This window comes from Rutidosis leptorrhynchoides, chromosome 8 (assembly GCF_046630445.1).
Source record: "Rutidosis leptorrhynchoides isolate AG116_Rl617_1_P2 chromosome 8, CSIRO_AGI_Rlap_v1, whole genome shotgun sequence".
NCBI classification, from domain to species: Eukaryota; Viridiplantae; Streptophyta; class Magnoliopsida; order Asterales; family Asteraceae; genus Rutidosis; species Rutidosis leptorrhynchoides.
This window is the reverse complement of record NC_092340.1, coordinates 3,547,870-3,572,125: the sequence shown is the minus strand read 5'-3', so window position 1 is coordinate 3,572,125 and position 24,256 is coordinate 3,547,870. Positions and strand designations below refer to the sequence as shown.

The 24,256-nt window shown below is 34.4% G+C and overlaps 2 protein-coding genes across 2 annotated transcripts; both read left to right on the top strand.

The window, feature by feature from the left end:
• Positions 1–8,567: 8,567 nt before the first annotated feature.
• LOC139862080 (uncharacterized) lies at positions 8,568–9,371 on the top strand. The gene has a single exon (XM_071850627.1). It carries the CDS (start codon positions 8,568–8,570, stop codon positions 9,369–9,371), a length of 804 nt encoding a protein of 267 aa, XP_071706728.1.
• Positions 9,372–17,801: 8,430 nt separating this feature from the next.
• Positions 17,802–24,005, top strand: LOC139861234 (hydroxyproline O-galactosyltransferase HPGT1). Its single transcript, XM_071849550.1, is given in 12 exon segments — positions 17,802–18,115; positions 18,403–18,437; positions 18,521–18,599; positions 18,693–18,883; positions 19,270–19,333; positions 19,456–19,528; positions 21,935–22,058; positions 22,315–22,402; positions 22,505–22,555; positions 22,872–22,943; positions 23,030–23,142; positions 23,619–24,005. Coding segments are annotated over 12 exon segments (1,038 nt in total). The 5' UTR covers positions 17,802–17,990; the 3' UTR covers positions 23,642–24,005.
• Positions 24,006–24,256: the final 251 nt, after the last annotated feature.

The window sequence follows — 24,256 nt, the reverse complement described above, 5'->3', positions numbered from 1 at the left end:
TATTGTCGACCAAAATAAGTTAAATGCATGTATCATTCATTTTCATATATATTTTATATTATCAATTTGAAAGAAACCAAAATAGTAAATTAAAAATATTTAAGATCTTAAAATATATACAATAGTATAATAGGCTCTAATTTGGATATCATCTGCCGACACTTTTAGCTGGGTGGTGTGTCGTGCTTCGTTGTTAATCAGTGACGAATAAAAGTGCTCAGAAAAATCCCATATTTTTAAATTAACTATATTTATTTATATTGGTCATTATGGCATAAAATTTGGTTATTAACTACTAAATAAAAATTACATTAATTATTCACCCCCAAACCCAAGTAAAATATAAAAAGTTTTAAAACTTAACAAATATCTTCTAAATACATTTTTAATAAGCCTATAATTTATAAAACTCATTTTCGGATTACCGTTTATTTTAAAATCTTATAAGTTCCTTTTTAGCTCATTTACTACCCATCTAATGACAATTGAGCGTTACCTTCGTTTACTAAATAACTTCGAAATCACAAAATATATTTACTCTATTTATATATATATAGAGATACTTTTTAAATAATAATTATTATATCTTATTATTATTTTACATAATTAATTCTAACAATTACAATATATATTATATCATATTATATTATATATATATATATATATATATATATATATATATATATATATATATATATATATATATATATATATGATTATCTATTTACAAACAATAGTATCGTGAGTCGTCGGGATAATCAAATGTTAAATGAATTTATGAAAACATTTCAAAATTTTGAGATTCAATTTTACAGGCTTCGCTTATCGTGTCGAAAATATTAAATTACATATAGATTTTGGTTCAAAATAAGTCGAAATTTTCCCGGTCACTACAAAACACAAGATCAACTAGATCAATTTTGATATTGAATCTAGGAATACAAAAATTAATGAGAGAAAACTTGAGAGAACTTGAAAATCAATCTTGATAGAATGTGTTATGTTTCCAGAACCCTAAAATCAACCTTTTAACCCTGAATGCACATAAGTCGGCTACCAGATGATATGAAGGATATAATTTTCATTTTAAACCCTCAACTTCTAAAACTTGAACTCTTTAGCCAATAACTTTAATAACAGCAACCAAGGTTGCAAAATTCGCTATTCGGGGATTAATCATTCGGGACTTTGGAAGGATTAATCGGCAATTCGGGGATTATTCGGAGATTAATCGAATTGTACTATATACATTTAAATATTAAATTTCAAAAATTATATGATTAACTAAAGAAAAAACCATAAATATAAAGATAATTTTTAACATAATTATTTAAAATTGTTCATTTTGCTTCAAAACTATAAACTTCTAATTTAAAATTCATGTTAAAATGTTAACCATTTTTTACTTTGACTGACTTTGATTATCAAATTCGATTTTGATCCATCAATTGACGCTGACCGTTTAATTAAACGGATTTTTAAAAAACGGAACGGATTGCTCCTAAAAATGATTAATCGGGGATTAATCGACGAGTAATCGGGTTTTTTACAACACTGACAGCAACTGGAGTCCTTATCTTCAATAGATCTTTCATAGCAAGTCCAAAAGTTGACAGCAGCAATCTACACAGTTGTACCTACACAAACTAGAATAAGTTAGATGTTTGAAACAATCAAGATTCTATTTTACTTATCTGTTTTAACAATTTTGTTTATTAAATATAATATAAGAGATGACTCATGGTAAATGGACTAGCTTTTTTTTTCAAGCTCACATACACACACACATACACATAAATACACAAACACACGTATGTATATATATTAAATATCAACTTAAGAGAATAGTAATTAATAATTTTTAATTATAATTATTTACTATTATAATTATAAAAATATAACTTTATATACGCCAGGCATCAAAACAGATTGCAATATATCAATCTATATACCATACTATAGCTGTCGTTATACAAAATGCCAATAATAATTTCATACGGAGTAATAATTTTTCATAAGTTCATTATATAAATACAACCTTATATATATGTATTGCATATTGCATAATTGATGGTTTCCAGTGGTTTCCAGCCTAATCTTTCTAGATGTTCAAAGTAAGACATCTTTGAACAACTCATGAAGAAGAAGCAAACTTGAACACGGTGACGGCCGCCGACTTCCGCCAACCTTCCTCGTTCACACCTATCTACCGCTATAAGATGTTAGCTATAAATAGAGGTGCAAACCTCAGTTGTAAATCATCCCAAAATCACTCAAAGAAGTGTAATCACAACCTAGATAGTGTCTGTGAGTTTGAGAGTTTTTTGTAAGAGTTTTGTAATACTCTGTAAATCTATTCTTGTGAGTAATAGAGTTGTTTTTCTCTCAAATTTGTATCTCCCAACGTTCAGGCGATCTTCTCTTCCTGACAAATGGTATCAAGAGCTTGGTTAGAGACGTTGGTTGAGTTTTTGGGTCTTCTGAAGTTTTCTCAAAATTCAATTTTGAGTGTACCATTGGATTCGTCTCGTCGAACCGAGTCCAACGCAAAAAACAGCGACTTAAACGAAGTTATAACGAGCCCAAAAAACGCGGTCAAAGTTTGGTCAACTCGCCGGAATCTCGCCGGAGAAGACGACCGGTGCCGAAATTTTCGCCAGAGAAGGCGATCACTGTAGCAGTCCTGTAGCAATTCACTGTAGCAGTCCTGTAGCAATTCACTGTAGCAGCTGGCAGAACTGTAGCAAGTTCCTGTAGCAGTACTGTAGCAATTCTGAAATTTTACAATTTGGTCCCTGAAATTTTCAAAAATTCATTCTTGGTCCCTGAAAGTTTAGAAAATTATAATTTTGCCCCATAAGTGGAATTTAAGCCGCGAAGTGTCTATTCCACCATTTTCAACCTTTCCGGACGTAAAGGTGATCTCTGTTTTCTACAATTCAACCCCGTTTGTGTTGAAAAATTATTTGTAAGGTGATAATGTCCACAGAAGAGTCAACATCATCTTCCGGAGCTATGATTATGCTCACAGCCACAAACTACACGATGTGGAAACCTCGGATGGAAGATCTCCTCAGCTGTAAGGATTTGTTCGATCCTATTGAATTGAGGGGTATAAACCCTGATTCTGCCAAAGAGAAAGAGTGGAAGAAATCAAACCGAAAAACTATTGGTCAGATCCGTCAATGGATTGATCATAGTGTCTTCCACCATGTTGCACAAGAGACAGACGCATATATCCTCTGGAAAAAGTTGGAGGACATGTACCAGGCCAAGACTGCTCTGAATAAAGCCCTGCTGATAAGCCGTTTAGTCAACATGAAGCTTAAAAGTGAAACTTCGGTTGCCGAGCATACCAGTGAGTTTCAGAGCTTGGTCAACCAGTTATCGTCTGTAGAGATGCCACTTGGCGATGAAGTTTAGGCGCTACTGATACTTAGTTCCCTTCCCGATAGTTGAGAAACGCTGGTAGTAACACTCAGCAACTCAGCCCCGAATGGCAAACTTACCATGTCAATGGTCAAGGATGCCCTATTCAGTGAAGAGGCAAGGAGAAAAGACATGGGCACATATCAGGCCCATGCCTTTGTCACAGAGAATCGGGGGAGACAGCGAATGAGTAGCAAAAATAAATGGAGAGGCAGAAGCAAGAGCACGGGCAGGTCAGCTGATGGCAGAAAGTCAACATATAAATGCCATCATTGTGGATTAGAGGGACATATGAAGAAGAACTGCTATAGATTGAAAGAGGAACAATGTCAAAGCAGTTCACAGCCGAAGAATAAGAGTGGAGAAACATTAGTGACTATCTCTGGTGAGGTAGCTTATTGTTCAACCCATGATGAGACATGCCTTCACGTATCACGAGAAGACACGAAATGGGTGGTAGATACTGCAGCTTCCTACCACGTGACTCCATACAAGGAATACTTCACAACATACAAAGCTGGAGACTTTGGAGCTGTGAAGATGGGAAATTCCAGTTCCGCTGAGATTGTCGGAATTGGTGATGTCAAGATAAAGACAAGTTCCGGGAGCACAATCACTTTGAAGGATGTCCGCCATGTGCCAGATCTTCGACTGAATTTACTTTCTGGGGTAGCTCTCGACAAACAGGACTATGATAGTCATTTCAGTAGAGGCACATGGAAATTGTCAAGAGGTGCTATGATAGTCGCTCGAGGACACATTTGTGGCACACTATACAAAACTCATGTGAAGATCTGCACAGACAGCCTTAATGTGAAAAGGAGGCTTCACAAAATTTATGGCACCAGAGACTCGGTCACATGAGTGAGAAAGAGTTGTCTACCCTAATAAAGAAGAAGCTTATCAATGTAGACAAGGACGCTGCACTAGATCCTTGCAATCATTGTCTGTTTGGTAAGCAGCATAGAGTCTCGTTTAATTCCTCTTCAATGAAAAAATTAGAGTTACTCAGTCTGGTACACTCTGATGTTTGCGGTCCTTTAGAGGTTGAATCAATTGGCGGCAATCGATACTTTCTGACGTTTATCGATGATGCTTCTCGAAAGGTGTGGGTATATTTCTTGCGGACGAAGGACCAGGTGTTCGATTACATCAAACAGTTTCATGTCATGGTAGAACGTGAGACAGGAAAGAAGTTAAAGTGTCTTCGATCCGACAACGGCGGTGAATACTCTTCCAGGCAGTTCGATGCCTATTGCAGATCATATGGCATCCGACATGAGAAGACAGTTCTACGTACCCCTCAACACAATGGTATAGCAGAAAGAATGAACCGAACAATCATGGAACGTGTTCGGAGCATGCTCAGTATGGCTAAGCTGCCAAAGCCATTCCGGGGAGAAGCAGTCAGAGCCGCATGTTACTTGATCAACCGATCTCCATCAGTACCACTGAATTTTGAAGTTCCGGAGAAACTTTGGTCCGGAAAGGATCCATCATACTCTCATTTAAGAGTATTTGAATGTTTGGCGTACGCACATGTATCCAAGGAGCTCAGGCATAAGCTGGATGTAAAATCTACTCCATGCATATTCATAGGCTATGGAGATGAAGAATTTTGATACAGATTATGGGATCCAAAGGAGAAAAAGGTGATCAGAAGTAGGAAAGTGGTGTTCCATGAAAGCTAGACAATAGAAGATATTGAAAAGCCCACAATATCTCAGAAGACAAATGTTGCTGCTCAGGTGCCAGAGGCAACAACGGAATCATTCATGAGAAATGAATTTTCAGTGCAAGAAGAAATGCCAGAAGTAGAAGATAATGAGGAAAATGACGGTGCTGAGCAGGAGGAGCCACAACCCCATCTGCCAGACGTTCCAGAACCATCACAAGGCCAAGATGATGGTGGATCTCCTCAGAATATTCCAGAAGTTCGTAGATCTGAACGAGGTCAGATTCCATCTAGTAGTTATCCAGAATCCGAGTACCTTCTACTTACTGAAGATGGAGAACCAGAGAGTTTTCATGAAGCAGTAACTCATAAGGATAAAGAAAAATGGTTGCTCGCAATGCAGGATGAGATGGATTCTCTGCAGAAAAATCAAACTTATGAGATTGTAGAACTTCCACGCGGGAAGAAGGCACTGAAAAACAAATGGGTGTTCAAGCTGAAAAAAGGATGGTAGTGGAAAAGTGGTGAAATACAAATTACGGCTTGTAGTCAAAGGATTCCAACAGAAGAAAGGGATTGATTTTGACGAGATATTTTCACCAGTAGTCAAGATGACTTCAATTAGAGTCATACTTGGATTGGTCGCAAGTATGAACTTGGAGCTTGAACAGATGGATGTAAAGACAGCTTTTCTTCATGGAGATTTACAAGAAGAAAATTACATGGAGCAGCCAGAAGGTTTTGAGGTTTCAGGAGATAACCTCGTATGCAAGCTGAAGAAAAGTTTGTACGGTTTAAAGCAGACATCTAGGCAGTGGTACAAGAAGTTTGACTCGTGCATGGTGAGTCAAGGGTACAAGAAAACTGCAGCAGATGAGTGTGTCTACATTCAGAAGTTTTCTGAAGGAGATTTCGTTGCTCTTCTACTATATGTAGACGATATTTTGATCGTAGGGAAAGATGCAACGAAGATCAACCAGTTGAAGAAGGAACTCTCTAAGTCTTTTGACATGAAAGACTTAGGACAGGCTCAACAAATTTTGGGAATGCAAATTACCCGAGATAGGAAGAATAGAAGGTTATGGCTATCTCAGGAGAAGTATATTGAACGAGTGCTTGAACGGTTCAATATGAACAATGCCAAACCTGTTAGCATTCCATTAGCCAACCATTTCAAGTTAAGTAAGAGAACATGTCCCTCATCCATGGAAGAGATCAGGGAGATGTCGTCAGTACCATATTCTTCAGCAGTTGGAAGTTTGATGTATGCAATGGTGTGTACGAGGCCCGATATTGCTCACGCAGTAGGAACAGTGAGTTGTTTTCTCTCTAACCCCGGGAAAGAGCATTGGAATGCGGTAAAATGGATTCTCAGATATCTTAAAGGTACAACGAAGATATGTCTTTGTTACGGGGGAGCTGATCCAATCTTGGAAGGCTATACGGATGCAGATATGGCTGGAGATCTTGATAGTAGGAAATCTACTTCAGGATTCATTTACACTTTTGCAGGAGGAGCTGATTCATGGCAGTCAAGACTACAGAAGTGTGTTGCATTATCCACAACCGAAGCAGAATATATTGCTGCCGCGGAAGCTGAAAAAGAAATGTTGTGGTTAAAGCGTTATCTTCAAAAATTTGGAATCAAGCAAAAGGAGTACAAGGTATATTGTGACACTCAGAGTGCTCTAGATTTGAGCAAGAACTCCATGTACCATTCCCGTACAAAACATATTGATATTCGCTATCATTGGATACGCGAGGTAATTGATCGACAACTGTTGAGACTAGTGAAGATCCATACAAAGGAGAATCCTGCGGATATGTTAACAAAGGTGGTAACTCGAGAGAAGTTGGAGTTATGCAGAGACATAACTGGAATGTTCGTGAATTTGGCTGGAGGGGAAGAATTGATGGTTTTCAGTGGTTTCCAGCCTAATCTTTCTAGATGTTCAAAGTAAGACATCTTTGAACAACTCATGAAGAAGAAGCAAACTTGAACACGATGACGGCCGCCGACTTCCGCCAACCTTCCTCGTTCACACCTATCTACCGCTATAAGATGTTAGCTATAAATAGAGGTGCAAACCTCAGTTGTAAATCATCCCAAAATCACTCAAAGAAGTGTAATCACAACCTAGATAGTGTCTGTGAGTTTGAGAGTTTTTTGTAAGAGTTTTGTAATACTCTGTAAATCTATTCTTGTGAGTAATAGAGTTGTTTTTCTCTCAAATTTGTATCTCCAGGCGATCTTCTCTTCCTAACAATAATGTTAATAGATATGTTAAAATTTTCGATGATAGATATCACTTATCAGCAACCTTACAAAACCAGTTACAGGTTTTATAATTCAACTTGTCTTCCTACAATCCTATGTGTCCTTTTCAATCGGTCCCATGACATTACTATGAAACGCACGTCAAAACAATATCGTGATAGTCGTTCTTTTATATATTTTTAAATTAAATAATCATCACATTTCACTTCCATTAATGGTACAATTATTGTTGTGGGACATTCTGTTTGAATCACATATAGATTTGCCCACATTCCAATTTCCCATCATTCGAAAATATAAGGTTTACTCAAAAGAGTGAATATATACTATATAGGCTTTTTTAAATGAGTGATTATATAGACGGTCCCATAAGTTTACTCATTTTACGAAAATTGTCCATTTTCCCCTCTTTTCATTCAGACAAATTTATTATAGTTTACATTAAAATGATAAAACCACACTTCATCTTCGTCTTCATCATCTGAACTTTTATAATAATTGAAAGGTTCAACTCATGGATTATTTCAAACACGATAATTTAATGAAAGTATCAAGATATTTCGATAAACACATTTCGGAATAATTGATGCATTTCTCGAATCTCATAGTTCTGTTCATACGAAGTTGCACTTCGTCCCTCTTATAACTCAATCCGATTGACAAAACAAAGGTGTTTAAAGAAGGGCACTTGTCCGTTGAGTACTATAAATTATTTTAATTATATCATTTAAGACAAATCATTTACCGTTCAAACCATTATTTTAATGATAAAGAGTATTTTCGATCTTTTCCACATGCCCTATTTATATTCTCCTATTTATGTCTCATAAACGGTTAAACAATTATCATGTGATGTTTCATTAGTTCTCGATATATTTCACATAAATAATTAGAAAAGAACTTTTTGAAAAACAATTACTAGTTGTTTTTTTTTTTTTTTTTTAAAGACAAACTCACACACTCACCTAATACTAACACGAATATAACACCACGAAATGTCCTAAGCATGATTCAAACTCTCAACCTCAAGGTTGTAAGGGTGATCAAGATGCCGCCAAGCCATTGACTCGTACAATTACTAGTTTTATTCGTAGTTAAAGAGGTTGTCATGTATATTCTATTAGTTTCTGGCATGACATATGGATCGGATCCGAAAACCTCAAATCTCTTTTCCATAGACTATTCATGTTGGAATCTCAAAAAGAAGCAACTGTTGCCGACAGAATATCGTATGTTAATTCCAATTCAATTGGAATCTGGGATTGGTCCCGTCCACCCAGCGGCCGGGCATTGGACGAACTGATGGAACTCAATAATTTAATATCATCCGTGTGTATTACAGATCGCCCCGATGCAGGGAAATTTTCCCTTGACGCCTCCGGCATATTCACTACATCATCATTATCAAATCTGATCAACGCACTCAAATACGGTGTTCATTCTCGAAACATAGCACTACCCCGCAACAAATTCGTTCCACAAAAGGTTTTCATATTTACATGGAGGGTCATACAGCTAAAGATACCTGTTAGAAGTGAACTAGATAAAAAAGGAATTGATTTACACACCATTCTATGCCCCTTATGCGACCATCATATCGAAACCATTGAACACGCGTTGATTACTTGCCCTAAGGTTTCTTCAATTTGGGCACAAATACTTGATTGGTGGAACCAAAATAACTCTTCAATTTCCGATATCAACGGGGCCATCATCTCCGATCACGGTTTCCCACATAACGCCGTTGGATCCTATATATGGCAAGCTACTAAATGGATAGCGTGCTATATTATATGGAAACATAGAAACCTAAAAGTCTTCTCAAATAAAATGTGGAACCCTGCTATGCTTATCTCCGAAATTCAAACTCAAAGCTATAGCTGGATCTCAATCCGATCACGGAAGAAAAATCCTATTGAATGGCACCAATGGCTCCTGAACCCTTCTTTTTTCACGGCACCACCTCCAAATCGCATGGGAATTGGTTAATTCGACTCTACAAAAATCGGGTAGTGTCCGAAGTTCCTTGTTAGCTTATGTGGGTAGATTAAATGGGTTGGTGTTTTGTCAACTTTGTCGCCGCTTGATCGGTACGGTTGCATCCTCCTTCCCCTCTTGTCTCTTTCAAGTTCGTTCCCTCATTTTGCTAAGAAGTCTTCGTCGCTCCCGACTTTTACCTTATTGTTTTATATTCCAATATTTCCAACTGTTCCGATATTGTTCATCATGTATAGTTTGAATGTAGGGTCTTGTAACGATACATTCCATATATTATAATAATACTTTTTGCTTTTCAAAAAAAAAATTCTATTTTTCGAATAAAAACATTTCATCATTGTCAAAACCCCATTTCTTATAATTCACGACTCTTTAAAGCTAGATTAAAACACAAATTAAAAGGCATGCTTTATAAATATTTAACTTCATTGACGTTTGAGATAACAAATGTGATGTGTTGATGAAAACCTTTACTAAAAAGTACAAGATAAGTGATTCATTGTATAGGTTGTAGAGCCTTTTGAGCTTTGGTTTGTTAGCCTTATGGCTTTGTTTTAATTGTTTGTTTGAGTTTTTAATAAAGTTTGGCTTTTCAAAAAAAAAAAAAAAAAAAAAAAAAAAAAAAAATACAAGATAATAAATAATAAACACTTTTCCGAATAAAGTGATATAATATGGTTCTTCAAAACAAATGCTTTTGCTGAGTACAAATGTTATACCACATGTTTCCTTCTCTTTTTATCCTTTTATCTTTTGCCTTGTGCATATTTTGTCATTATAAAAGTTTTAAAAAGAACCATTGTTGACTTTCATGAAAATTTGATCTCTTTAGAGTTATTCACATTTCACACTAAGTAACCGGAGCCGGGTGTTAAACCCACTTATACCTAAACCATCTCTTCAAAACTGCAATCAAGTCGATATTCCTCATTCGACGAATTCAAACATGAAAATCTTGGATATACCCCAATATATATATATATATATATATATATATATATATATATATATATATATATATATATATATATATATATATATATATATATATATATATATATCGGGTGGAAGCGGGGGAAACAAAAAAAAATTCGTTTTTTTTGAATTTTTTTTTTCCGGCATCAAGATCACACGAAGATATGAACATTTAGAAGAGACACTTCGTGATGAATGTTATTATTTAGGCGGGAAAACGATCGACAAAAATAACATTTAAGATAATATTGTTCGTGAAGAATATAAACGTTTTTTTTCCATGTTTTGTGAAGTAAAATTTAGCCCGATTTAGAGTTTAGGGTTTTGGGTTTGGTGTTTTGGGTTTATTCCATAAACCCAAAACACTAAACCCTAAACCCTAAACCCTAAACTCTAAACCGTTCATGTTAAAAACTCAATCTAAATCCTAAATCTAAACCCTAAATCTAAACCCTAAACCCTAAATTTTTAAACCCTAATATTTAAACCCTATAAACCCTAATATCTAAACACCAATAGCTAAAACCTCAACATACGCTCGAAAAACACGATAATTGTTATATATTACTTCTTCGAGCGTTTTCCCGCCAAAATAAAAACATTTATCACAAGTGTCTCTACTAAATGTTCATATTTTCATCCCATCTATAATGTTCGTGAACAAAGTTTTTACAAAAAACGAAAAATAAAAAGTTTTGCTTCCCCCCGCTTCCCCCCGATTGGTTACTTCCCTCTTGATCCTACCAATATATATATATATATATATATATATATATATATATATATATATATATATATATATATATATATATATATATAGGCAGGTTCAAACGAGAACCAAATAAATGTCAAGAACCGTTTGAACCGATCTGAGCCACTAATTTATTCTCAATTTTAACATAACTTTATTTAATTAAAAAGGGCATAATAATAAACACAATAATTTTTAGAACCGTTACTGATTTTGAATGTCCATATTCTACGCATATTTTTACTGTAAATAGATTTCTCTTTCATCTATAGTTTTATTTTAATCTGAATCTGAACTGAATATGAATTATTTCAAAATTATTTTATTTCAATTCTTTGATATCGATCAATCTGTGATGAACAGATCCCTTTTCTTAATTATTATCTTCCACTTATATTGAAATTCAATCGACTCTTCATCGTTGATGTTAACTTGTGAACATTTTTGGTTTAAATCATATTCTTAACTTCGCTTTAAGTGTTTTGTTTGTTTCAGTTTCTAAGTGATTCAGTTTTGTATCATGCTTCTTACTAATTTTAATGAACTACAAGTATATACATTATGATCACATGTGAACATAGAACAAATCAACCTGATTCCATCCGGTGTTCACATATGAACATATTATGTTCATCTTCATAAAAACCACCAATCATCACCCTGTATCTATTTCATAAAAGTTACCATCTTTTGCCATTACTAAAAATGCATAACGTATGTTCATCTTTAACGAAAAACAATTGAATAATTCAATTACATCAGCCACAACTAGGTGTTGAGGTTTTGTTAATCATCGAACCAAATTATCATCTTCATCTGATCTCATCTGTAACAAAAACTACATCGATGGGAACATTCGAACACTAATTTTGTGCATATGTGAACTTATTATTTCACAATGTTCAATATGTTGTTGTAACAACCCGACTTTTTCCGTTTACTATCGTTAATTGTCCGTTAAGTATTTAACGGTGGTTACTTAGATTTGTGTGTCTAATAGAATTAAATACATACTTATTAGAGATGTTGGAATTAATATGCTAAATTAATTTACGAACTCATTTCGGTTATCGAAATAACTAGAAAACGTTACGATTAAATTTATCGTCTAGAAAGCTTTTCAGTTTACGGAACTCAGATAAACGACACAATAATTATTTTCGATAATTATTGACTTTAAGAAAATTATTTTTAATTTATTATTTATTTAATGAATTAAACTCGGTAATTGCGTTTCAACGACTAGTTAACGTTCCGGAGACCCGGTACGGTTAACGGCATTCGAAACGCACCACACGCGTACGAGGTAGTAGACAAAACGGGCCCAATGACCCCCCTAGAAGGGCCATCGGCCGAACACCCCCCCCCCCCCCCCCCGGGACCCCATGTTAGACCTTAAATTGCTAATTGGGTCATTAGTGGTGAGATTAGGGCCTAAGGGGACTATAAAAGGAAAAATAGAATTAGAAACCCTCATTCTTCTCCCTTGTTTAGTCGACATCTCCCTCCCCTCTCCCTCTCTTTGGCCGTCGATCACCACTACACCACCATCATCACTAAAACTCAAAATTAGATCAAGTCTTAAACACGCACGTTGTTCCTTGTGTCGTTCTCTACGCGTTAGTATGCTCATTTTAATCGTTTGAGGTATAACTAGTAACCCTAATTTCATTAATTCAGTTTTTTATTCAATTACATAGTGTAATCAAGTCTAGTGCTCAATTAATGGTGATTGATGTTGTTAATTGTTGATTGATTGCGTAATTAACGTTGTATGTTCGAAAAACGAATTTGTTTCTTGTTTATTTGATTAAATTGGTATGAGATCTGATCTTGTAATATGTTTAAATAGAAATATATTGAAAAGTTATTAATTTTAGACTCCGATTTTGCTTGATTTCGTTATCGTATGCTCAAGATATGATTAATCGAAGTTTCGTTAGGGTTTCACATGATATCCAAATTTTCTGAGTTGCATGCTTTGTGTTTTAGCTTATGAAAAGTATGCTACTATATTCCTTGTGAAATTTATGCAATTTAGACTAAATATTTGGGTCGAAAGGTTATGTAATGCTCCCGATATGATAAAACGAAGATTTGATTTGTAAAGTATGTTGAATCAGTTTTTAAGTTCACATAAAAATTTCTAGAATGAACTAGGAATTGATTTAGACTTTGATTTTCTGGAATATGTTAGTTTATATGTTACTTGACATGTTTCATTTGTATACGAACTTGCAAGAACGTAATTTTCCATGAGATATATGCTCGTCTAAATGATATGTCCGATTGTTGGTCAAAAACTGGAAGGTCTGTAATGTTTTGCGAAACTGTACAAATTGGCTAAAGCACTGCTTCTGATTATTTTATCACTAAAACTTTGAGATCTTTTGAGATGACACCAATTGGCCGTTCGTCAAAATCTATTTTCTATATTTTTTTAAAAAATGTTTAAAAACTGACGCGCTAGCAGAAATTTCTGTAATGAACTCAGACTTGATCCCTTCTGACTTCTGACTTTTAATTATCGTATGAGGCTTTGGCCGGACTTTTTGGAATTTATTTTTAGTATAGTTATGATCTGGAGTTGATCATAATTTTATGAATTATGTGCTATGTGCTATAGACGTATCTCTTTACGACGTACGAATTTCTAAGGTATGCGCTAAGAAGCTGAAAATGCGATTTGCTAAACTACGAGCTATAACGTGTTATATGACCTAGGTTTGACTTTTTGATCATGTTTGCATGACCTACTGAGATGTTTGACTTTAGTTGACCACTTTGACCGAGTTGACTTTTGGTTTGACTTTTGTTGACTTGCTTAGATTAGTTGACTTTTACTTGTTCGTTGAATCAGTCTGAGCACTAGGACTTTGCGTACACTATGGGTTGACGAAGTTTGAACTATTAGTGTATACTTAAGATGATTTACTTGATTAGGTTGCGTTGTTCAGTCGAGAGTTTCGACAACAGTACGATTTGCTAAGATCTTTACGAGTGCTTTTGCTAAGGTGAGTCTACAGTCCCTACTATGTTTTTACAGGGATGAGATGCATGCTTTTTACAAATGTTTTACGTGTTTGGAACAAGTAACTTACTAAGGATATACATATGAGTTCAGATCAAAAATCCCTTAGCTTGATTATATTAGTTACTTTGTAAGCTCGACTTATAGGGACGGTACCGTTAGGTTTGACAAACCTCACCGCAACATAAACAGGTGCTTATGTAGTTGTTACTCGTACACTTGATCGGTGTATCGCCAAGATAGGGTAAACTAAGACGTGTGCTCGGCTCATGCAAAGGTTAAAGCTTTATAATTAAGTGCTCATGATAATGTATACTTTTCCTACGATGTTTTCTAAGAAAAATCTTGTGGCCTAACTTAAGAAATGATTTACTAAACCTGTAGATTCACTCAACATTTTTCGTTGACATTTTGTATGTTTCATCTCAGGTACATAGAGCTAGTGCTTCCGCTTAATTGAAGTTATATGCTGTTTGCTGCTAGAACTGGACGGCGTCCAGCATGTTTATCATTTTCATTTTCAAGAACAAATATTCGCATTTAAACAAGTTTTCTTTAAGATGTTTGGGTTCATTTACATTAGTCATTGACGTCAAATGTTTTCAGTTACATTTTTTTTAATAAATGACTTTGTTTTAATGATTAATGCGAAAAATTTTCGGAAACGTCTCATATAGAGGGCGTGACCGCTAAACTGTGGGACCAGGAGTTAATACTCCGTTAGTGGATTCTGATGGGGTATTACAGTTGTACACATGTGAACATGTAATCTTTTCCTTAAACAAACGTGAACGTGATTGTAGAGATCGATTTCGTATGAGATGCGTTGTTCGGTCTCGGTCTTGATCATGGATAAGAGTTCGAGGTTTTGACGGTGTACATACATCTATGTGAACATCTGAACGATTAATACATCGATGTGAACATCTGAACATTAGTTTTGTGCACATGTGAAATCATTCTTTCATCATGTACAATGTCCTACACATGTGAACAATTTTTGTTTTCTTCAACAAACGTGATGGTAGCAAAGATATCGTATGAGATGTGTTGTTAGGGGCTTGGGGTTTTGGGTCTTGATAATAGAGAAGAGATCGGGGACTTGTGGCGGTTTGAGGTTTCAGGTCGTGATCATAGAGAGAAGAGATCGAGGACTAGCGGCAGTGAAGTACTTGTGGTTGTCGGTGTACATATCGGCCATGAGTTATGGCAGCCAACCAAACATAATCATCATCATCATCATCATCGATCATCGAACATCATCGATCATCATCAATAATCGATAAGCATGACAACATGTTTAGAACTTATACGTATCCATCATCATCTTTATCTTTGTGGCTTTTATCGATATCGATATGATCAAATGAATGATATATATATGACAGCCTTGCAATGAATATGGGTGAAGTTTTAGATTTGCATCAGTTATTATCGTAGCAGAATACATTTGAAGAGAGATAATTGGAGACGGTTATTAAAGGAACTAATTGATTGATGAAATATCCCGATAATACCCTTTGGCCGTTTTATTTATCATCTTTAATATTGTCATTATTTATACAATTGCCACACATCATTATAACCGTTGATTACGCATCTGAATGGTCAAGATTGGTTCTCAGAGTTCTTGACATTTATTTAGTTCTCATTTGAACTTTTACCTATATATATATATATATATATATATATATATATATATATATATATATAGTGGTAGGATCAAGGGAGAAGTAACCAATCGGGGGGAATCAAATTTTTTTTTTTTCGTTTTTTGAAAAAACTTTATTCACGAACATTATAGATTGGATGAAAATATGAACATTTAATAAAGACACTTTGTGATAAATGTTTTTATTTTGGCGGAAAAACGCTCGAATAATTAATATATAACAATTATCGTGTTTTTTCGAGCGTATGTTGAGGTTTTAGATATTAGGGTTTAGATATTATAGTTTATAGGGTTTAGATATTAGGGTTTAGAAATTTAGGGTTTAGGGTTTAGATTTAGGATTTAGATTGAGTTTTTAACACGAACGGTTCAGAGTTTAGGGTTTTGGGTTTTGGGTTTAGGGACTAAACCCAAAACACTAAACCCTAAGCCCTAAACTCTAAATCGGGCTAAATTTTACTTCACAAAACATGAAGGAAAAAAAACGTTAGCATTCTTCACGATCAATATTATCTTGAATGTTATTTTTGTCGATCGTTTTTTCGCCTAAATAATAACATTCATCACGAAGTGTCTTTTTTAAATGTTCATATTTTCATCCAATCTATAATGTTCGTGAACAAAGTTTTTTCAAAAAATGAAAAAAAATTGCTTCGCCCCGCTTCCTCCCGATTGGTTACATCCTCATTGATCATGCCTATATATATATATATATATATATATATATATATATATATATATATATATATATATATATATATATATATAGACACATACAAGAGGATAACCATTTTGGTGGTGGGAGAACTAACGGGTCGAACAAAAAAGAGGGCGGGTGAATAAATTTAGGGTTGGTCGAACAATTTTTGTAAGATGCAAAAAATCAGTTTGGTTCTACAATATTTGTTCTACATGCTGTAGAACATGCTATAGAACATGCTGTTCTACATTCATTTTATTCTTTTAAGTTTTAGGGTTTAAATTTTAGAGTTTAAGGTTTCACACGAACAGTTTAGAGTTTAGGGTTTAGTTAACTCCAACTTGGGCTAAATTTAGAAGGAAAAAAAAAAGAAATCGAACAAAAACATATGCATTCGAACAAAACCAGCTTAATTCGAACAAATTTTCGTTATACATTTTGTTCTACATTTCAGAATTCGAACAAAAACAGCTCAGGTCGAACAATTAATGAATAATTCGAACAAAAAATGTAGAACAAGATGATGTAGAAAAAGAATGTAAAACGAAATTTGATTTTTATGCATCTACATTTTTGTACGAACATGAAGGTCCCAGAGTTCTCTCTAACATGAAGCTCTCATGAGATCTCATTTCTCACCACACACATATATATATATATATATATATATATATATATATATATATATATATATATATATACACACACACGCTCATTTAACATTTCCTCCGTAGTCTATTGAAAATGCCATGTATATAATGAAATTTAATGGAATAATAATAATTATCCATTTTTGTAGAAATATCATCTCGATCTATATGTAACTACGCATCAAGTACAATACACCATGTGACCTTGAACGATGCCGTAAAAATGATCAACGACCAAGCACCATGCATTGTTTTTGGTGCGAGTTGCGGTAACTTTAGACGATGTCGTAGATGATCAACAACCAAGCACAAAGCTTCACGCATCACACACCATAAGCACAGTGTTTAGTGCGAGTTGCATGTAACCTTGAACTACGAGGTAGAAATGAATCAACGATCAAGCATCACACACTATGTTTGGTGCGTGATCAGGGAGAATTTATGCAATTTCATAATTTTAAGAGCATATTGTTAAACACGTTGGAATTTGAAAGCATTTTCACTAATTTTCCAATATATCTAAGATATCCTATCCTAACATAAATTAAAATAAAAAATAAAAGCCCATTTCATGATCAGGCCCTTAAAGCCCAATAACAAAATTCATTCAGTATCAGAGTAACGCTGGCAAGTGATTGATCGTTGAGGTGTTTACACCAGATTTAGATACAGAGACAGCGTCTAGCCGTCGGATCTTGTAACGGAACTAATTCGTTACAAATTGTATTGTTCAGATCGATATAAATCCATAATTTCGTTTACTTTGTATCACTTCCGAATTCAATTTTGAAAGTTACAAGTATAATTTAAGTTTGTTGTTACACACGGAAAATGCAAAACAAGGGATCGAATTACCCCCACCGGAATGCTACGGCTGGTTTGGTTTTTCGATCTCCTATTTCAGCCCTAATGCTCTGCACCATCGCCGCCATGGCTTCTTTTTATGTCGCTGGCCGGTTAGTTTCTTCATTTATCATTTTGCACTATATATAAATTTTTCGTTATCGGATGAAGTGATCATAGTAAGTCAACGGATTAAATACTTCACATAATCGTTTTCTCTCATCCTTTGAAGTTCAATTAATAAATTATATAGAAGATTTGGTATGTAAAGTTATTACGTTCAGCTGATTTGTAGGTATTATAGTATAATCAGATACCGGAATTTGGTGTTTTTGTCGATTTAATTGAAATATTATTACCTGATTATTTGTTAAATCATCTTATGTATCTGTCTGTGAAGTTTATGGCAGGATGCAGAGAATAGGGTTTATTTAGGTAAGAATTAAGTATCTTTTTATTAATTTTATTATTAATTGTATCATATTAGATTTGTGCATATGTAGGTGGAAATAGGTTAGGGCTTAATTATAAGTGATTTTGATTCCAGGGAAAATCAGCTATATCAGTGGATGATACATTGAAAATAATAGGATGCAGGTAACTGGTTGCAACATTCATTTGCCTATATAATTATGTATCCTAGAACATACTTTGGTTTGTATGTTTAAGTGACGGTTATTTGCTTATTAGGGAACAACAGAAGAAACTGACAGCTCTTGAGATGGAACTGGCTGCAGCTCGTCAAGAAGGTTTTGTATCAAAGCACTTGTCAACGGTTAAAACTCCTCCCAAGAAGAGACCGTTGGTGGTGATTGGAGTCCTTACCGGATTTGACCGCAAGAATAACAGGGAAGTGATACGCAAGGCATGGATGGCAACCGGTAAACTTACTGTTAGCTGTTATGTTTACTGTTAGCTGTTATGTCTTATGCTGCTCTGTTAAGGATGGACATTTAAGTTGCGTGAATATTCCTGGTTTGATTGATAAGGGAGTATCTTTTTATATAATAAACTCAGACATGTAGTTGTATGTAGTCAGCAACACTTTATATGGGTGAGATCTTTACGATAAACTTGATGTACTTGCACAGACATCCCAAATAGAAAGTATTTATCATTTTGTTGGATGGATGATGTTATTCAATCAACTTTTTAGACTCACATTTTTAGGGGGTTGGTCATAATTCCTTTTTTTTTTTTTTTTTTTTTTTTTATGGTCATATGCTTGGTAACTCGGTATCAATGATTTGTAAGTTTAATGCTGCAGGTAATGCTTTGAAAAAGATGGAGGATCAAAAAGGTGTTATTGCTCGATTTGTTATTGGAAGAAGGTACAATGCTCTTTTGCATCATCTACTAACTGACAGTTCTTAGTTATTTTCATGATATATGTATGTATATATGTACGTGTGTGAGTGTGGGATACTTTCTTAATGTGCGAGTGTAATTGCAGTGCTAATCGTGGGGACAGTTTGGATAGAGGCATAGATATTGAAAATAAGGAATACAATGATTTCTTTATCCTAGTAAGTATACGGGCTAATCCATTCCAATGATACTCTTCTGTCTTCATTGTGGGTTTCTAATTTTTTGTTTATTCTGGTTGGGTTTTTCATCATATAAGTTATACTTTCTAAATTACTCATATTCCTATTAAGACATGTACTATACAATTTATGGCGTTAGGGTACATGAGAATGGAGGTTTTTAGATTATTATCCTTACAAGCTCTCCCTTTTGCGTTCTATATTGGTAGTTTAGTAATAAAGGGCTTCTTGGCTTAATAGGAGGTAAAGATAAAGTAAAAACAAAGGAATAATAATAGATATAATCATTTCATTGAAGCTACATGGACAATATTAGAAAATCATTATCGTTATTGAAAACACTAAATAAGCACTAACTTGTGCCATTCTTATTTCTGATTCTTATTTAACAAATCCAACTTCGATCAAAAAGATAGATAATGCAAAATGCCATTTAATTTAAGTATCATTTTTGTACAAGTTGGCCGACTAGGCCGCAAATTTCTGAGTAGTAGTCCAACTCGACTAGGCGCAAGTCGATCAACATCGGCCAATGAGTCAAAATCTGTTAACATTTAAATATGAATTAAAATTAGGGTTTTGGAGAATTTGAACTATTGAATTATTATGTTTATGTTCATGTTTTTAGATAATCATGTTAAAGTTTTATGTTTATATTATGTTTATGTTTACATATATAATTTTTTAAAACGTATTATTTTATTGTAAAAAGCTCCAATCCCATCAATCCACGATTTCTCCCCGACTTAGCTGATCAATTCCTCCAAGGTCCTGGCCTATTAATCCTGGACTTGTGACTTTTTCAACCTTTGATAATATTAATAAACCACAAATATCGAAGAAGATAAAATTCATTCCAGTAGTTAAGGATGTGAAGTTGAACTTAACAAAAGGGTGCAATGTGAATTGCACACGGTAAACGATTTTTTTTTTTTTGTAATCTACAATTTAGAGAGTGTCTTGTAAAACTAACTAGGGTTCATGAATGCAATTATATAAAATTCGAATATATGTCTATATTTCTCGTTAAACCGGACCAATGTAATTGAAGATGATAAGAATTTTTAATTCAAATAAATTATTATATGCACCAGAGAGTTGGTGTAAAAAAAGTTGAATGAGGGTGAACAAAACAATTGGGAAAGAGGGAAAAGGGAGTGAAGAATATGATTTAGAGGGTACTGAAGTAGTGATAGTTATTCCTTCAAATATGGCTTTTAACACATGATTACCCAGTTTCAAGTAATGAATAATTACATAATAGGCAATTAAGGCAACCGAGCCTCTATACTGATTACTTTACGCATTCCTTATAGCCAATTACCTTCTATCAAGCACCTCCATATATATAGATACACCTTTTCTATTTTCTGTTTTTCTTTTAAAAGGCAAACCTACACCACCTATCCCACATATTATATATACATCCACACACATATATACACAGTTGCCACTCATGGGACTTGAACCCACAACCTGTAGGTTGATGGATTGCTCACGTTTGGCTATGCAATTGGCCCTTTGGTGAGTATATATACTTAACTATTCTTACAAGTGAGTAAATTGAAAGTTGACATACAAGGATCCCATGTTTGTATCAGTACTAAAATAGGTTACAGTGAATGAATCGTATGAACTGTTAGCAGAATATTATGATATTCAACGTCTATTTTCTGCCTTCTACATGGCATTTCTGTGAAAGTTGGGATAGTCTCTTTTTTAAAGTTCAGTCGAAACAGGTCAGGGAAATGTGGCTTTGGTAATGAAGGTCAGTAGAGTAAATTACCTGAGGTGAAAATAGAACTTTGACGATTTGATGGATATAAGATTGAATTGAACAAAAGACGGGGAGCTACCTAGTTTTTGACTGCATGAAAAAACATTGTGCTTTATATATACACATTTTCCTATTACTATACTCAGTGTTGTAAATCTCCGTTTTTGGAAGGCAGCCGAGACTAGATGTCAATCTCCAGAGATTTCACGGTCAACAGGGTCAAACTTGGTCAAAGCCATGATTTTTCGGATTTTCTCGCTTATTTCTCGGATTTTCTCATAATTCTCTGATTTTCTCTCATTTTTTGTATTTTCTTGTAACATCTCGTAAAAATGTATATGAATATACATATATTTATATATTTATATTAAAAAACTAAAAAGTCAACGTAAGTCAACGTCCGAGATCTCTCCGAAATCTTTCCGAGATCTCCCAAAAAATTTCCAAACGAGATCCCCCGAGATCCGAGTTCTCCAACCTAGACTATACTTACACTTATTATTATTATTTAGTCAATATTTTGTTATTGTTATTGAAATTGATATTGCTATTAATATTATCATTTTTATAACAATGGTTGGAAAGGATTTAAGTATATCAATTGGCAGGAAAGCCACGTGGAGGCGCCCGAGGAAGTTTCAAAGAAGACGAAATTGTTCTTTGCCCATGCCGTAGAAAGATGGGATGCTGAATACTTTGCCAAAGTCAATGATGATGTTTATGTAAATATTGGTAACCACATCTCCCTGAGGATATACATTTGATTTTTGTTAACTTGCTACCTTGGTGAATTTTGTTCAATAAGAGTGCTTATTATATTTTTTTTTTCCCAATTAAGAGTCTAAGACCATGCTCTTTCACTAATAGTTTGCGTTAAACATAGTTATCATAAACTGCAAACGTAAACTTTAAACTGGCTGAGTATCTAATGCCTAACGTTCGTCAAAGAAAAAGAACTGAGGATAGTGCAACTGCCTTTATTCTTCAGATGCCTTGGGAAGTACACTTGCAGCTCATATAAATAATCCGCGTGTATATATTGGGTGTATGAAGTCAGGCGAAGTGTTCTCAGAACAGTAAGTGTAATCTATAGATAGGGTCAGGGTGTCGATCATATTCATATGACATTATATGTTATTGATTTTTAATTTATTGCTTTTAATTTATTTTTGTGGCAGGGGTCAGAAATGGTATGAACCTGATTGGTGGAAATTCGGAGATGGGAAGACGTAAGAAGCTAACATCTACCAATTTCTTTTGCTAATAATTATTTCTTTGTTGATGATACACCTTCATTGAAAACCAGTTTATTGCTCGGCCTGTATTTACATTAAATCTTTAAACAAAAATGAACGGAATTCATTCGGTTTCACAATCATCCTTCACTTCTACCCTAATGCGAACTTTAAATCGATATTTTGTTGGTTTTATTAATACGGATGGTTTAAAGGAAACATAAAGTTAAATTTATACAGACTAATTCATTTTATTTCTTATTCTTTGTATGCATGTGTGATCAAAGTTTGCCTTCTTTGTGATTAACAGGTATTTTCGCCATGCGTCTGGTGAGATGTTTGTTATCTCTAATGCTTTGGCAAGATTTGTCTCGATAAATAGGTTACACTTCTCTTCCTTTAATATTTCATGAATTGCACTGTTGTTTACACTTAGGCTGACCATGGTTTATTCGTGGGAGCTGGCAGATCTATTCTTCGTACATATGCTTTTGATGATGTCAGTACCGGATCCTGGTTCATTGGTCTTGATGTCAAACATATTGATGACAAAAAGTTTTGCTGTGCATCTTGGTCAACAGGTCTCTCTCTCTATCTCTCACACACACACATACACATATACTCCGTATATAACATGACTAGATGCACGTTTGGTGATATAAACATGACTGCAAAGGAAAAATTGAACGAAAAATGAAGGTGCACCAGAGGGGTGGGTAAGCAGAGACCAATTTGGGTTATACTTGTCATTAAGATCAAATTGGCAAACTTAAAACAACAAACAGGTTAAGCAGGTCAACAGGGGCCCATAGTGTAATCAGTATTCATAAAACCTTATATTGTTTTATGCCAAAAATTTGGATTATCATTGTACGATTATAGTTTAATCATATGCTAAGTGCGTTTTTACCTACCTAAAGTTATTACATAGTCAGATTAGATCCCTGATCCAACTTGCCCATGTTGCCCCCATTATGACCTGTATTTAAAGGTTAGTGAAGTGCCCAAATATGGTCTGTTTATTGTGTTGGAGTTTAATGTGTTAGTTGTGTTGCAGGGGGTATTTGTGCAGGTGCATAAGTTAATTCAAGTGTAACAAATTGGAGGTGGCTGCGAATATTGCTTTGACATGTACACAAGAGAAATAGGTGTTTGATTCTTAGGGAAGTTGAATAGTAACGGATCTTTCGGCATATTCAGTTTAAAGGACATAGCATAAGGTTGTGAAATGGCACCCCAATACGGATACAAGGAAGCTGCTGCTCTGAAAAATTCATATATTTTGTTTTTTGATATTTACATAGTTATTGATACATACCATACCATAGCGGTTAAAAGAGTATTCTTACATTGTGGTGGTTTTCTGTAATCCCTAATTTCTAATTTAACCTCGTGATAGTATTCTTGTCCCTTTGATTATAGAAGATAGCACTCTCTTTATTCGCCAATTTGATGGATTTCAATACATAAACAAAGTCACAAACCCATTTTGTTACATATAAATTCGTGTGTATATGTATATATAAAGCGGAAGCAATTTCAAGTTTATGCATGTAAAGTTTAACCCTTTTAAATTTGAAATCCATTAAAGATCTAGTCTTGAAAATACACTTAAATGTAAATAGAGCTAGTTAGATGTTTATACCTACTCCAAAATGGAGGTGAAGAACTAGGATGAAGAAGATGATGTAGATG

Excerpts from the sequence above, each read along its gene's own strand:
- LOC139862080 (XM_071850627.1), top strand. The coding sequence starts at position 8,568 with ATGTTGGAATCTCAAAAAGAAGCAACTGTTGCCGACAGAATATCGTAT.